At 43.9% G+C, this 16,589-nt stretch overlaps 1 protein-coding gene across 5 annotated transcripts in view; it reads right to left on the minus strand.

Annotated features, from left to right (window-relative positions):
• Nucleotides 1-16,589, minus strand: part of MICU1 (mitochondrial calcium uptake 1) — a 109,450-nt gene that overhangs the window by 73,628 nt on the left and 19,233 nt on the right. For all 5 annotated transcript variants that reach the window (XM_026851942.1, XM_026851940.1, XM_026851937.1 and 2 more), the window contains exons 3-4: nt 9,879-10,068; nt 1,883-2,045 (exon numbers count right to left, since the gene is read on the minus strand). In XM_026851942.1, coding sequence (XP_026707743.1) covers nt 1,883-2,045; nt 9,879-10,068 — 353 coding nt within the window. The remainder of the gene's footprint in view (nt 1-1,882; nt 2,046-9,878; nt 10,069-16,589) is intronic.

A 16,589-nucleotide genomic window follows, 5' to 3' on the forward strand; every position in this document is an offset into this window, starting at 1 on the left:
CATGCTCCTGCTTTGTCTGCTGATGGGCAGCCAAAGCTCAATTTCCATCTCATTCCACTTTCCAAGAGGTACTGTAAGTATCACTACAGCAATTTTCTTCCCTTACAAGCTGCTTTGTGTCATTGACTGGCAGTATTTGCAGGCACTAAAAGGCCTGACAGGCTTCACAGGGTCATTTAAGGAGCTCACCTAGCCAGGGTAGTAATAGTTACAAAGGAAAGTTAGTGGCTAAAACAGACAGATTATTTCCCATGAGTCACCTTTGCTTGTCTCTGAAGTAGGTGTTTTCTCAGCACTCTTCCACCTATTCTCTGTGCACTCCTTAAAATGCACCAAGCACAAATATTACATGGAAGAAATAAAAGAGAATGAGATGTGTTGGAATTAAACATAGGATGTTTTCTATTTTTAAGATGGCTGACAAAAAAAAAAAAATACTCACATGAGAAGTCTGACACTCAACCAGGTGCTACTGCTTTTCAAAGTACCAATTCAAGCTTTAAATAGATAAGATGGTAACACACAATTTCAGCATCTATGAACATTATCTTCTGTTTATTGCTCAAACTACTTCTTCACTGAAGATGAAGCCATCTAATTCATATGAAGACTGCAGACATTTTCAGGATTTGATGAAGACCTAAATATCAGTTCACCAATATGCTTAACACTAATGCCAGGATTATTTCTTCTTCCCTCCCGCACACACTTCATATCCTTGTTTTCTAAACACAAGTGTACATGGCATTTATTTAGCAGTTGTCATACAAGATATCAAAACAGTTTCACAGTTTGTACATAAACCCCACTCTCAAAGGTTTACATTTGGGGGTTGAGGCTCTCCATTAATGCCTGCAGAAGAAAAGGAGTTTTAATTTCACAAAAGCCTATTTCATTTTTTAACATACCCTGTGGGAGGACCAAGAAACCCAATTTCCCACATCTCACCCAAAACACAAATCTCCTCTAAAACATAAGACAGGCAAAATCATCCTGTCACCTCACAAAACCCAACCTCTGACCAATTGCTCAGGACACAGCTCTCCAAATCAGAAAAAAAAGTATTTGCTCTCCCACTGTTGCCTGCCAAACCCCATAGGTACCACAGCTGATGTGCTTCCCCGCAATCCTCAGGGAATTTGAAGCCAGCAGAGATGAGCCCCACCCTGGCCAGCAGCATCACAGCTTGGACAGGCACATGGGGCTGCCTTGATATTTAAGGTTTTCCTTGACAAAGCAACCTCCTTTTGAAGCTGTTTCAGTTGAAGGTAATTTTCACGAGTTAAGTATGAAAGAAAGTCATCTCATCTGCTTTTCAAAGGCTCATACCAACACCATCTGCTGCAATAGCACTCGAGGCAACACGGAAGGGATTAGGCTAATTTTGGGGTTGGAGCATGGAAGTGGAATAGATTGCTTCAGGAGGCACTTCTTAGCCCTACCAATCCCGGGTTCAAAGCTCTCAAGAACGACCAACACTTCTGAACCTGAACGATCCCCGTTATTTGGCTGCACCACGCTGCTGCCAGTCGGCCAGTGGCACAGACACGCTGCAGGCTCTGCTGGAGACACAAGCATGGCTCCTGCACAGCTACAGTGGTGGCTTTCTGCCTCGCTCCTGCATTCATTATATTTCTGTTAGCCTTCTGCACATTATCATATTGCCATAACACATAACATGAGAGTATCACTTTTTTTGACCGTGGCAGCACGCTAATCAGACAGCAACCCCCCTTTTTGTGGTGCACCTCTCAACATAACAAGAACAGTACCTGACAACATAATGTTTGATGGGAAGTTTAAAGATCGGGCAGGCAGAGAATGGAGAGTTTACTCTCTTCGCTGCATTAGTTCCTCCCAGTACTGCACACATATCACTTACTTTCTGGTTGTTTCTCATTAGGTGTTATCGATCTCACAAAATCCTGCGGTGTCATAAAAACCTCAGATTCACCATGCTCATTTATGACTTTCAAAGTGGCGAAGTATCTGAAGATTTTGTCCGGTGTGGAGTAGGCTCTGATCCTGTTCTCGTATTCCATCACCTGGAAATGAAATTTAACCAGCGTTAGATGTGCATGGTTCTTCTGCCAACACCCTCATTAGCAGCCACCCTTAGTCATCTGAAGGTTTTGCCACAAGACAACAAAGTTGTGTGCAGCAACACAACACTTGAAAGAAATAATGCTGAGAGGGTCAAAACCCCTCCTTATCCTCAGCCTTTGAACTACCAGGAAAATGGGAAATATCAGCTCCTGATGTCCCAGGATTAAGAGCAAACACTATTGATAAGTTCTGACTCTTAACGAAGGGAGAAGAAAAAAAGGTAACAAAATCCCTGAAGGCACTTTTCAACATGAACATAAAAAAAACCCCCACTAGCATCACATTCGTGAATCTGAAGCAGCTCAACATTTTAATGACAGTGTTGAAGGATCTGATCTGTGATTAATAAACGAAGCAAAAGAAAAAAGTCTTGGAGAGCTGGGAGAGACCTTTACTTTCAAGCCGAGACTTGGAAAAAAACTACTTGAAGCTGCAGCTGGTTGCTCAGTCACTCAACCTCATTTTTTCCTCTTTTCTATCACATTGGCACAATTCCGCAGAAACATTCTTTGCTCAGTCCTCCCCACCAATCTGCCACTTGCTAACTCTGCCAGTAATGATTATTTTGTACCTAGAACCATTTTCCCCAACACACAGCTGGAATTAATCAAAGAGAACAGAAAGCTTTTATAAACAAAATCACAACATAAGGCCACAAGAGAGGAAAAAGGCACAAAGACCTACAATTTATTATATATTATTAGAGCAGAAAACTTTCCTTCTTGGTTCAGCTTTTTATTCATGTATTATACAGCATGTTTAACAGTCCATAATGTACTTGAAACCTTCAGTACTTCTGGCCAATAGCCACAGGAATAAAAAAACCAACCAACTATCTGCTGGAAGACAAGAGGCAAGATCAAGGGTACTGCCAAGGCAGCTGTATATCATTTATGGCTTTGGTCCTGTCTCAGCCTTGTCCTTTAACTTCAACAACTTCTCCAACCTGATGTTTATCAGACAGAAAACACCCTCTCTAGTTCTTTATGTTTCTAGGATAAAACAAACCAACAGCTTTTAATCCCCCAAACCAGGCATCAGTAAAGCAACTAACGGAAAGCAAAGCCTTTCTCCTCTACATTTGTTCCAGCTCAGATCTCCAGCAAACAGCCGAAGATGACATTATCTACAATGACAATACCTAAAGCATTCTCCCCCCTCTTAGCATCACCATAGCTTTTTCATAATTCAGAAATGTCCTCACATCAACTACTACAACCAGCTCACTCTTTCCAGCAACCACCTGCATAGAAGAAATATGTTGTCCCCAATCTCTTTTGCTACTAGCCTTTGCACCTGTAATCAAACCTAATCCCGTTTTTATTGCTTGAGACCACAAGGTCCCCCAAAGAGAAGGGCACTGGGTTGAGAGCAATTGTTTTATTGCAAAGAGACAAGTCGTCTATCAGCCCAACCACAGTAAATGACAACACACACTTCTCCAGCTCTTCCCTGTTGCTATGTGTCTTTGTCTACAACTCCCACCTTGCAGGCGGTAACTTGTTACGCCAAAGTCAAAAGATGACTTGTGATTGCAGGCCCGTATCTCACTCCTTCCTTCATAAATAACACCCCTCCCAACTTGATCAGAAAAAAACCATAGTTAAGCATTTCTACCTGCAAGCAGGACAACTAAAACCAACTCCAGTATGAAGTCCAGGACTGGAGCCAAGAGCAGACACCTGTTTTGCCAATTACCAGGCCTAGCATGAAGGACACAGCCAGCATAAAGATGAACCAATAACCAAGTTGTATTTGATACAAAAGGGTCAGTACATGGGTGAGCGCTGGGGGTACAAACAAGTCAGATTATACAGAATTGACATCAATCCCACTGACCCTAACAAGGACACCGCACGACCAACAATGGGTGGGATAAATGGTGACATGCAGTCTCCCATAGAAGGGACGGGAGACAACGGAGTCAACAAACCAAACACATCAGACCAAGGAAGCCACAGACTGAATCTCTGCACAGCCCGGGTTTACAAAAGCCAGAGCTGACTGGAGCCCAGTCCCAGGAGGCGGGAGGTCCTTCCCCACCAGGGAACTCTGCACTGGGCACCCACCTCACAGACAGACACTGCCCCTGCCTGCAAGGGGTCCCAGCTGTTATCCCCAGGTGGGACACCTGACCTCGGGTTACTGACTGCGGGACCCCTGGGGCTCCTTTACCCAATGGCTCTGTCTGCCAGGCCGGCCCACCCTGGGGGGAAGCCTAAAGGGAAACTCACCCCCCTTTGGGAAGGGCTGTGGGAATCACCCACATGTCAACCTCAATTTGGGGCTGGAGGTTGAAACTCCAGTATTTCAACACCACAGACCATAACCAGCAGCTCCCTCCATCCATGACACTCTCAACATAGATTGCTTTCTAGGTAAAACACTCGTCTGCCTGAGACTTCACATTACTCCCAATTTTCCAAAACTCCGTGAAAGTTTCTCACAAGGCACTATCAAATGCTTTCCTTCAACCCAGCTAGGGAAGTTGAACCTCTCTTCCTCAGCAACTCCACTGCTGCACCAAAGACACTAGTCCTGACACTTCTGTCAATAAAATCATGTTGAATTTTATCCCATTTGACTTCACATCTGCAATGGATCTTGCCCCTACCTGTTTTAAGATCTTGCTAAGATGCTACTGACAAGCCTAATGCTTTTCTTCTCATTTCTGGAGTGTGGGCACTGCCCTTGTTCCTCACCTGACATTTTTACCTCCTTACCAGTCCAGCAACTTCACTGTCAATTCTTTCTTGCTCCAAGCTTGGGGTGATCCTCCAGGCCCCTGCTTTACTGATAGTAAGCAACCTACGTTTTGCTTCAACTTTGGGCACAGCAATTCCCCCATGCCCCGTTCAGATCCACACTGCACCTCAAGTCCATGACAACCATGACTTGCAACAGAAGCAAAGCATCCATTTACCACATGGCCCTTTCCTGGATCATTTGCCATCCCATCCTTTATCCACACGTACTACAAAATGAAAAGCTTCCTCAGATGACTGGCAGGCATTCATGAAGATGCAATTTTGAATACATGGCTCTAGAGCAGGGTCAATCTGTTGCTCAGAAGCCACACACAGCTCCCAAAGCAACACTGCATGGCTCACAAAAGCTTACTAATGACACAGGCTAAAAAAAAAACCCAAGTCTCCTGTCTCAGCATGCAGCACAACTGCACACAGACCTGCAAACCCAGAGGTTTGCCCCCATGCAGTCTGTGGCTTCATGAGAAATACCTAAGTGGTTTTGAGCTTCCCCTCCTCCAGCAAAAGCAGCTGAACACTTTTACAAAAATAAGTGTGCAGCAGGTGGAGAGCTGACCGTCTCATTTTGCAGACAGTAAAGCAGCATTTTTTATGATCATCATCTTCTGAGGCAACACTTGCCATGCCTGGCCAAAGAACGCTGACTGACCTACCATCTCCATGAAAGCTCAAAGCAGCACCTCTAAGCCCACTGCAGTATAAGAAACTGGTGTTACTTGTTAAACAATCTGAGTTTCAGATCCAGAAGGGAACGTGGTTATAAACAGCTACTCATAAAGTTTCATGGGAAGCTACTGTCAGTTTTAATTATTTCCATCTTTTTGAGTTCCAGCAATTAGCTGCGACATACACAAAACCACAATTTTCAAGAGAAACACATTTATGAAAAATTATAAGGAAAAACAGTCTTGAATAACTTAATCTAGACCGAAAAAGTAGAATGTAAAACACTTGTTTAGTGTCTCAGGCTGTTTTCACCACAAACCAAAAATCACACTTCTTCCCAACCTTCCCTACAAGAAGTGAGCAAATGCAGCAGCACTTCTTCCCTTTTGCCCGCAGCTGAACTCACAATTACTTCATTTTCGCTAGCATGATCTAATCAGCTGGCAAAAACTACAACCCATCCCTTCAATTTCAAAACTGGATTGAACACAAAGTCAGGTCAAGAAGGGAATAGCCAGGACCCTGCAAAAAGGAACAACTCATTTATTCAAGGCTGGGTGATAAACAAAAAGCAGGTGATAATACGAATGTCCTGATCTTACTATATAAATATGGAGATAAAAGCAGGCATGTATATATTTGGGTGTTCACGCCACCATTTGCAAGGGTTTTTTACATTACTTTGAAACAGTCTGGACATAAAAATAATCCCAGAAAAATCTTTCCTCCCAGGACCTCTCACCTATTGAATACTCCAAAATACTTTCCTGGCAAAGCATGCACCCAGGCAGCCACCTTTCCCCAGTACGCACCAGTCCTCGATGCAGTGGAGACCAACCAAAAATTCCCATCCTACCCCAGAACTACAGCCTCATGTAATCAGGGGCCTTCATAAAGATTATATGACCAAAAGAGAAAAATCCCTTTTTGGCATTTATTAATAGACTGTGTACTGGATGAGAAAGATGAGCAAGTAATCCCTATTGCTCTACAAGAGGAAAGCTGCTGTTGAGACAGTCAGTGTTTACGCTAAGCCTCAGGTTAAAAGGAAAAGCATTAAATCCTATGCAGACATGAAAATAAAGCTCTAAATTAACATCTCAATTCACTTCCAGAGCATCACTGGGGCCTCCCTGACTGCACAGCAAAAGGCAGAACTCCGGCAGTCCAGCTCCACTACACACATCCTAGCAGGGTATCTTAATTAGGATTCATTTTCTTGGCTTTTTGCACACTAAAATGAAGTCTTAGCATGACTAACACTCCTAAGGCAGCATACCTGCAGCACCCAGCAAAGACTGCAAGCAGATCTTGATAAAGAGCAGTCCTAAGTGCCGCATGCAAACTCTTTTAGCAAATTAATTAATGTCAGCCCACCCACATCATGTATTACTGCTCATTAGCATGCAAACTATAAAAGCATTCAATCTTTTCCTCTCCTCCCTTATTCAGTCAGGACCTGTACGTGGCGTAGGCTTCAAGACAACACATGCCCTGGCAGCAGCCACATACGATCCCAGCCACAGCAGATGCCGAGTGATTTATGTTTCAACTTCCTCTTCACTGCATCACTACCTAAAATAACAATGTCATGCCTAATTTATTATTTCACCACTAATCATCAACTTAATTAAAATGCAACACTGGGATAACAAACAAGTGTTAAATAGTTTCAATTAAGCTTAATTATTTTCTCAAGGAAAACCCTACACTATTTTCAATTAATTATGGAAGAGTTGGAAAGGGTTTTTACTGTGGGTTTTGATGTTCCTTTATTTTAAAAAACACAGAATAGTCAAGAATTCCCTAGGCTCTACACAACCGATTACGGGAGTAGGACATCCTGGGAGCAGCCCTGATTTTGAGTCAGGAGCTGGGGCACACCTTCTGTCATCTGAACGGCAAACATTCAAACATACCTCTTCAGATGACTCACTAGGGCAACTGCTGATCAAACACCAAACCCACAACAGAGCTGCTCAAACAAACACGGAACCCAGCACCTGTCAGACTACCAGTTACATCCTGCATTAAACCAAGCAAAAGCAGCACTGGCATTCCGGTCACAGAAGGTACATTCTGTCTTAAGGCTGGAGAGAAGCACAGACTGATTTGGCTTGGAAGGGACCTTAAAGATCATCTAGTCCCAACCCCCTACCATGGGCAGGGACACCTTCCACTAATCCAGGTTGCTCCAAACCCCATCCAACCTGGCCTTGAACCCTTCCAGGGAGGGGGCAGCCACAGCTTCTCTGGGCAACCTGTGCCAGTGTCTCACCCCCCTTACAGCAAAGAATTTCTTCCTCATATCTAATCTCAATTTGCCCTCTTCTAGTTTAAAACCCTTACCCCTCATCCTATCCCTACACCCCTGATCAAGAGTCCCTCCCCCCTTTCCTGCAGCCCCTTTCAGCCCTGGGAGGCCGCTCTAAGGTCTCCCCGCAGCCTTCTCTTCTCCAGCTGAACCCCCCAACTCGCTCAGCCTGTCCTCATAAGGAAGGTGCTCCAACCCCTGATCCATCTTTGTGGCCTCTTCTGGACTCTCTTGAACAGGTCCATGTCTTCTTCAACAGGTCCTTGTCCTTAGAAAAGGGTTTATGTTGGCAAAAATATTGTGAGGTTTGTTTAGGCAGTGCCCTCCCTGCTGAAATTGCTGCTCCCAACTCAGGCACTGTAGGAGGAAGGCAGGCTGTGGACTGAGAAGGGATTCAGGCTGCACGTCATTCCCACCAGACCTCTTGGGCACCCTCCATGCCTGGCTCACATTTTATTTGGAAAGCACAGCCACATTCCTCCCTGCCTAGTATGGGAAGGAAAGAGCTGGTCAACACAGGCTCATGTCCTAAGACTGGAATAAAAGTCCTCGCCTGCAAACAAACATTCTCTGCCTTCCCTAGACAGGAGTCACCAGCCACATACAACAGAAATCAATCATTATATTTACTGTATCAAGAAATGTTCTTTTTTAATAACAAGATTGTGGACGAAGGTGGATCATTTCTTTGCTCTTTGCAACCTGCCTCCATCTGCTGACACTGGGAAAAATAACCTGCTTTTCTTGAGTGGTTCTGGCAAGAGTCGAAGTTTTGCTGAAGCTGACAGAGTACCTGACACCCGGTTGCCAAGAAAATTAGCAGAAGCTGAGAACCCATACTCCTGGACAATTCTGAACATCTCAGCATAGTACCTTACAACATAACTTCACTGAGCTGTCACCAGCATGTCACAACAGGGGGAGTTTGGAGCCCCAAATACCACAAGTCACTTGGATATTCAAGATGTGTAATAAAGTCTAACCAAGAACAGAATATGACTCAGCAACTTCAAACGAAACAGCTATTAATTTTTTATTAAAAGCTGTTAAGTCACTATATATGATCATCCACAATTTAACAGCTAACGAAATGCAGCCTCCAGGATACGAATTATCAGAAGCAAATCATAGAGGAACAAATTGTGAAGAGCATATAGTCCCTTTCTCCTCTCTGGCACTGCAAGGATATTAAATCATCAAACACAGCCCAATAAAACTGACACCCAGACAGGTTTAAAAAAATAAAACACTGCTGTCTGCCACCTCTCAGTTACAGGACTCTCCATCAGACCAAATCATGCATCTTGTAATAACAGTGGTTACAGACAGTACCACACTAGTTGTCGGAGAGTTCTGAGGAGCCCAAAGCTCTCAGGACTGCCCAACAGTGAAGGCAGGCCACAACTCAAAAATATAGTTTGTTACTCAAACTTTTTTCCTCTTGAAAATATGTCTGATATGACAATTGAATAGGCATAAGCATCAAGAGAGACACAGCTAACCATGAATGGGGAGCAAGGCTGGATTTCAACAACTATGCCTACATAGAATAATTAAAGGAAAAATTAAAGCATGCCTTTCATATAACCACCCCTTCCATATTCACCTTCTACTTCTTCCTACGTATGCTCTGTATGTTCACAGGCAAAGAGACGGGCTCAGAGACGAGGGTGCTGGATGCCCTAGATGGTTTTAAAGCTTTTGCACTGATTCCCTGCTTTGCATGCCATCATGGCAGGAGCTTTGATTTCTCAGTGAACCACTTCTCAGCCACCCAACTGAAGATGGCAAAAGCGGTCTCCATTTCAGAGGATCAGTGTACTGTGTTTTCCACCTAAGTTTCAACCTGAAGAAACTCAGGGGAGCATGCCAAGAAAGGAGGTTTCCAAAAGTAAGCTCCCTTAGAAAATAAAGTACAGAGCAAAAACCAGACTCTGTACATGTTTTGTACCACAGTCCGAATAACGCGTTCTGCAAGTTTTCTCCCTTGTTCCACTGCAGTGTAACACGCCCAAGTTTGGTACCTTACGGTCCCTGAACCCAGAACGCTTCTTCTTCTTCCCTTCTGGCGGGGCCTCCTCATCACCCGACGCAACAGCCTTTCTGTCCTCACTGCTGCTGCTCTCCTCCTCCTCCTCCTCCTCGTGCTTCACCTTCTCACTCGGCTCAGTCCTTGGATCATGTTTTACAGAGGATGAGTTTTCTGCGTATGCCCTGTACAAGGGAAAAGAAAACATCAGTTTAGAAAATTATTGAGAGGGATGCCAGGGCTACAAAGATGGCCCTGGGAGGTTGTCCCTGAATGAAACACCTGCTACAATTCAGCATGGAGGATTGTGAAGCAAAAGCAAATAAATGATCAGTCTCCTTGGAATATTGGGTGTTTTTCCCTGCTGTAATCAAATTTCTACACTCCCACCCCCCTTCAAATCCAAACTAATTATCACAGTACATTTTGCCAGCCCAAAGCCACCGGAGAAATCACTCAAGTGAATTATCATACCCTCTCCCTAAAACTACACATGCAAGAAGATTGAGAAAGGCATACCATACCTCCTCTAACACTAAATTCCACCCCTGCTTCTCCAAAAAAGATTTATATAAAGTGATAGAAATGTGTTTTACCATCAACACTCCAGGATTCAGAAAGAACAGCCTCTTTGTTTCAGCTCAACTGATTTATTTTCTATCTCCAGCAAGTGACATGCTGTTTTATTTCCCTCTTCCACCAATGAGTCTTCTAAACTCCAGTGCCACAGAGGATTTGTGACAACTGGAGTTGTTTATCCTCAATCTGGAAATACAACTCTCTGAGAGCAAAGCACCCCTTTTCACTTGCGGTTCAAATACAAAGATCTTCAGTGACCTTGTTTGTAGACCAAGACTCAATACCCAAAATCTCTCAGTCTAAGACGTGAGCAATTTGCAGAATTGCAACTGGCAACAGGGTGGTTAAATAAAAAGCAGGATAAATCCATAAGCCAAACAATGCTGTGGCTTTCTTATGCTTTACTTGTAAAGTGGTTTATAATGAGACAGAGCTCAGACCACATTAACATCAGTGAAAATATAATCTCTATGGATACATTAACATGTCACAAGCAACAAAGCAAACGGTTTGACAAAATTATTTCTCTTTCTAAAGGACTCAAACAGCTCAGGCAAACATCCTAGCAAGCCTGTAACTTAAGCAAAGCTGCCTCTACTTGCATTCCCCATGATTTGTTTTGGGCTAATCACAGGGTACAGGGCTCACACAGAGCTAGGTGCTGCTCCCTGGCCAGCAGTCTTCAGAAAGATGAAGGCTGGTGGTACTTTGGTACTCCCTGTAACTATGAACATGGTCATTTACCTCTGTGTGAGTTTATTCAAAAAAGGCTGCCTTGGGAAAACAACAAAAACCAAGATTTTTGAAGTCTCCCAAGCTCTAAGCAAAAGGCTACACATATTTCATCCTACCAGTTTCCTGGAAAACACAGCTGTGGTATGTAAAATTCAACAGAGAAGAGTCTGTGCTTGTCTCCCCAGCAATACACAGCTTTGCAGCAATCTCACACCATCTTCCAAGAAGAGATGAGGGCAGGTGTTCCTTCAATTAATTTAAAAGCTACCCCAAAAAAATGACAACTCACTCCTCACCAGCATCCAATAATTGACTGTCACAGTACTGGATAGATAGAGAAGGGCTAAAGAGCTCCTTCCATAGTACTAGTGAGAAGCAAAAACTTGATTATTCTAGAATAAATTCCCAAAGAGCATACTTAAGAATAAATCACAATGAAAGCAAATTAACTTTTGTTCATATTGTGATAACTACTTCAGCAAAGTACCAATAGCACTTGAACAACCACCAAAATCCCAGCATTGCTTTGAAATGCAATAACCCATGGCATTACAGCTGGGTTAAAGCAGTGCAGAGGTTTCTAGTCCATGCCGGGACAGAACGCAACTCTGTCGCAAGGGTTTGATTTAATAAAATACACTAGTGCTTGGTGAAGAGCAGTACTAATCATGCCTTTCCATGCACAATGGAGTCTAACACACCAGCCTCTCCTTTCTGAAAAGGTCCTGAGCTTTTACTTGACAAAATATTTTCCTAAGTCTTACAGCAAAGCACCATCTTTAAGACGTTCACTGAACCAATCTTTCAGAGACAGGATCCAAAGCTGAGTCCTCCCCAAGAATCTTAAGACAGGGAAATTATTTCCCCAGAAGAGCCAGGCAGCTGATCTGTGTCTTGGAGCATGAAGTCCATGCTGGCACAGCTCCTAAAGCCTTTCCTGAAAGTTTAATCAGCACTGGCACATCCTTGTGGAGCTGTGGTTTTGGCTGATACGTAGTTTGCTAGAATAAACTGTGGCCAGCTGAGGCTACACCAGCATTACAAGGAAAGCCCTTGTGTAGGCAGGACACCAGCCTTAAGTAGCTCTGAGAAAATCTATTGGGAAAAGGTCCTGGGGACAGAACAGCAGTAGAAAATTGATTGCTTATCTACACAACCAAGCTATTCCATATTAAACATAACAAAGAATAGCTGTATCGGTAAAGATTTGCTCCTGTAATGCTTGAATGACAACTAGCAAACCAGGGAAGTGATAGATGAAATAGAAAATAAAACATTTTCAGCAAATCCTACGCATTCCTTCAATCCATCATGCTGTCAAACCAGTTGGCTACAGCAATACAGGCATAGGCTGTTTGAATACAGTTGGCTTTTTTTCCCCACCTCTAGTTTATCCAGGTAATTAACTCTGCTCTACAGTTAGATCACCACCCCAGCATACAAGCAAGATGAGCTATGAGAATACAAGCAGTTAGTAGTCTACTTCTCAAACAAGTTTTTAAACAGTTACCTGTTATTCCTCACTGCCAGGCCATGGTCACAACTAGTCCTTTCTGAATTAACTATTGAAGGATCTGCTCTCTATATACAGCTACTACACTGTGTATTTTACATCCTTCACAACCATCCTCTGTTGAAATCCTTGGCTTCCAACAACTGCAGCTTCCATACTGTGCCCACATAAAGGAGCCTTTCAATGCAGATGTCAAAGTATGGCTGGAAAAAACCCCATAGCTCCAGAAATACCCACACTGCTGGACTGCCATCAGCAAGTGAAGACTCACCACCTCCTTTTCTGATGAGGCTGACTTTCCCATGGCATGCCTGTTGCTACAGCTTCTGCACAAAATGGAAACGAAAACACAAAGACTCCCTTCACTGTGTGCCAAGACTAGCTGCCGGCCTGTCTTCATGGCCCATGCCTGCCCCAGATCCTAGCTGCCATACTTCAACTCTCACAGTCTTTTCAGGTATCTTTTCCCCCTGAATTTGAGGCAAAGACCATATTTCCCACCTACTTAGTTACGTCTTCTTTTAATCCTTGGAGAAAGCCAACAATCTAGCGTAAGATGAGGTTCATTGTCCCCAAAGAAAACCACCTGGCTACCACAGAGGACTGACTACTCAACTCTAAATTCTCACTTGGCAAATCATTCTTGGAGAAAGCCAAATGCACGCATCCATAGGATATACATCCATGAAGGATCCTGGGACTCACACCAGGCATTGGCACAATACTTCACAGTTGCAGGTCTTCCAATTAGAGAAATCACAATCCCTCACTTATATAGTATTTTTCTTTGAGTGACAGAAGTAGAACAGTGTGATAAAATAACAAAGCCTTGTGCCACAGATAACAGTGTTGTTATTCTAATCCCGAAGGCAGTAGAGAAGTACTTAGCTATCAGATGCTGTTTAGTCTCAGAAGAAAAGTAAGAGACCTAGCAAGCTGGGCACTTCAGACAGGAAGGACAGTGCCATCAAACAAGGAGCAGAAGAGAGGAATCCTCCCTGACAGATGTGTTCTTCAGTTGACTAGAGTTGCCACTCTCCCTGTATGGAAACATCTGGAAACATCTGAGTGAGGCTTAAAAGCTACTTAAAACTTCAGGTTTTCATATTGAAATATGAAAGCAAGCTTGGACACAACATTCATAAAAACAGGCAGCCTCCAGGGATCTGTAGTACTTTCAGTGAGGAGTTCTGTCTCATCCTCAGCTCAACCGTATTCAGCAACTAAATTAGTTAGCTGAAACTTTAATAAGAAATTAACCAGAAATGATGAAGATTCACAGCCCAATTTTTCAGCATGTCATGCCACTCACAAGACTTTTTACTACTTTGCTCCCTTCCCCATCGTTCACAGTACTTGACACTGACGTAAATTAGCGCAATGGATTTGTGGCAAGAGCTGCAATGAACACACCAAAATTTCGGCAGGTTCCAGGGATGAACGTGAACGATTAGATTGAGGAGACATCTCTGAATGTCAGCCATAGCCTAAAATAGGTCCAAGAACATAAGGAGACAGCAGTGTAGTCCGTGAGATACGCACATCCTTCCTTTCACCCCAGCCAGTAGCAGGAACATCCCCACAGAAAGCACCTTCAGCTACTGACAGGGCACTCAGCAAGGTGAGAACTGCTGGACATTGAGGAGTCACTGCTAGACCAACCCGAGAAGATCCGATAGGGAGCAGCAAGAATGGTTAAGGGTCTGAAACACACACTGTGGGAAAAACTGACCTAAATAAGTCAGATTGCTGTAAGAAAGATGGAAAAGAGGAAGGTGAGATAACTGTAATACATATAAAACAGCTGCTGCAGGATTGTTTTCTTGGCCCAGCATAAGATGCAGTACATGTGCTTAAAGACATCATAAGGGAAGAGACTTACACACTGGGGAGAGGAGGAGAAGCCTGTGCATACATACACATGTAGACATACACAGGAAGAGTTTAATGTTAAGGACAGAGGAACACTGGAGTCAGCTGTCAGGGAAGATTTATTCCATCAGTGCTCTCTCTATCACCCGCAAATTGCTATAAATAGTGAGACAGCTGCCTGTCAGGACTAGCTCGGAGACACCCAGCCCTGCCTTGGCAGCAGACCTGCTGATTTCTCACGCTCCCTCCCACTCCCCTCTTCCACAGCCCAGTTCAGGCACCGGCACCAGCATGTGGGTGCAGATGGACAAGCCAGAGAGTGAGGATCTCTGCTTTAAGCCCCTTCAAGGGGACTGTCCTGAAGATGAACCCAAAAGGTTTTCGGTCGGTCTCACCAGGTAACTCGGATCAGGGGGGATACCATGCTGCTCCTTAGAGATGATTCCCTGATAGGCTGCAGAGAACAACTGCTTCAGAGAGGCCGTCCACCCTAATGACACACACTGGAGCCATCCTACCAACATTACCCTAATTTCCTTGTAAACTATAAATATGTTAATTTCTTAATCCAGGAGATGCTGCTTACATTCCTCAACGGAGCTCACTCCGAGCGGGGTACGGGGCTGTACCCCTGACAGATGCACGCAGCTGCCACTCGGTTACATCTGCCACGCACAGAGAGAATCGAGCCTGTGCTCCTCAGCCCTCAAATGCACTGCTCCCTTGAACTTCTCCTGATCCAAACCGTACTTTGAAGGCTGACAGGCTCAATACCTTTTTTTGCACCCTCTCTAAAAAAAAAAAAAAAAAAAAAAAAAAAGGTGGTTGCTTTCAGTCACAGCTGCAACTCCTGGGCACACAGGCAGTGCAGCAAAGCAAGGTAACTGAATAAAACTGTGAGGCTGGCAGAGATGGTGAGAAGCGTAGGATGACCACATGAACCCAGAAGGATCACAGCTGCCATCCTGTTCTCTAACCCTGGTGCCCTCCAAAAACCAGCAAGCTCACTGCTGTCACTCGCCAGCATTTCTTTTCAAGGAAAAAAAAATAATCTTAGGTTGGAAGAATAAGGGAGGCAAAGCAGTCTCTGATGCCACAAGCTTTTAAAGGTGTCCTCAAACACAGAACAGCTTTTCTCTCCCCTTTTTTTAATACTATTTTTTAACAATACTTGAGGGTGTGTATGAGCCTGACTTTATCAGTTGGAAATTATGAGCAAGATCAACAGATACAAATAAGTGTGACTTAGGATGACAACTACTAACTGCTGAAGATTGTTTTGTTGGGTAGTCAAACCTTATACCCAAGGGTGAGAAGGATGCTTTAAGTGCTAAAACATACAAGGGAAAAAACTCACAACTTTAGTTCAGAAGAAAGTAAGCCCTGCAGAAATAAGAAAACAGAAAGATGGGAAGAGAAAGTTGAATATACTCCATATAAAATGAAAAGGTATGTGGGCCACAAGATCCCTTTATGGGGGAAATGAGATCCCTTCAGATTTCTTCACTCCCATGAAACTTGGTCTATGGCTAAAAGCAGACAGCAGGGGAAGATCACAGGAGATCAGAGACTGGGCTAACACATCACAGCTTTCAGGTCACACCACTGCTCACAACTGGAAGACCAGAGAAGGTCATTCCTGGTACCACTTTTTGCTCTGCAGCCTAGGATGCGTCCACACAGCTGCATGCTTCTGAGAGTCTGGCCTCACATTCCTGGGACAAAAGTCCCAACAAATTCAGCTGCAAGTCGAGGAGGGAGGAATTCCCCACTATGTCTATATTAGTACCAATTAAAAACTGTTCTGCTCTAACTCTAGGGTATTTAATAGCATTATTCCCTTCCCTGCCAGTACCTCATGCAATCCCTCAGCCATTTTGACAGATTGAAAACTGATGGGCTACGTCACATTAATGAGGCCTCCTCAACCTCACAAGCCTTTTGTTCTCCTCAGCGGGCCTCACAAGCAACAGTAACACGCGATCCCATATGTGGCCTAGACCACAA

The sequence above is a fragment of the Athene cunicularia genome, assembly GCF_003259725.1.
Source record: "Athene cunicularia isolate RWA chromosome 6 unlocalized genomic scaffold, athCun1 chr6_part2, whole genome shotgun sequence".
Lineage (NCBI taxonomy): Eukaryota > Metazoa > Chordata > Aves > Strigiformes > Strigidae > Athene > Athene cunicularia.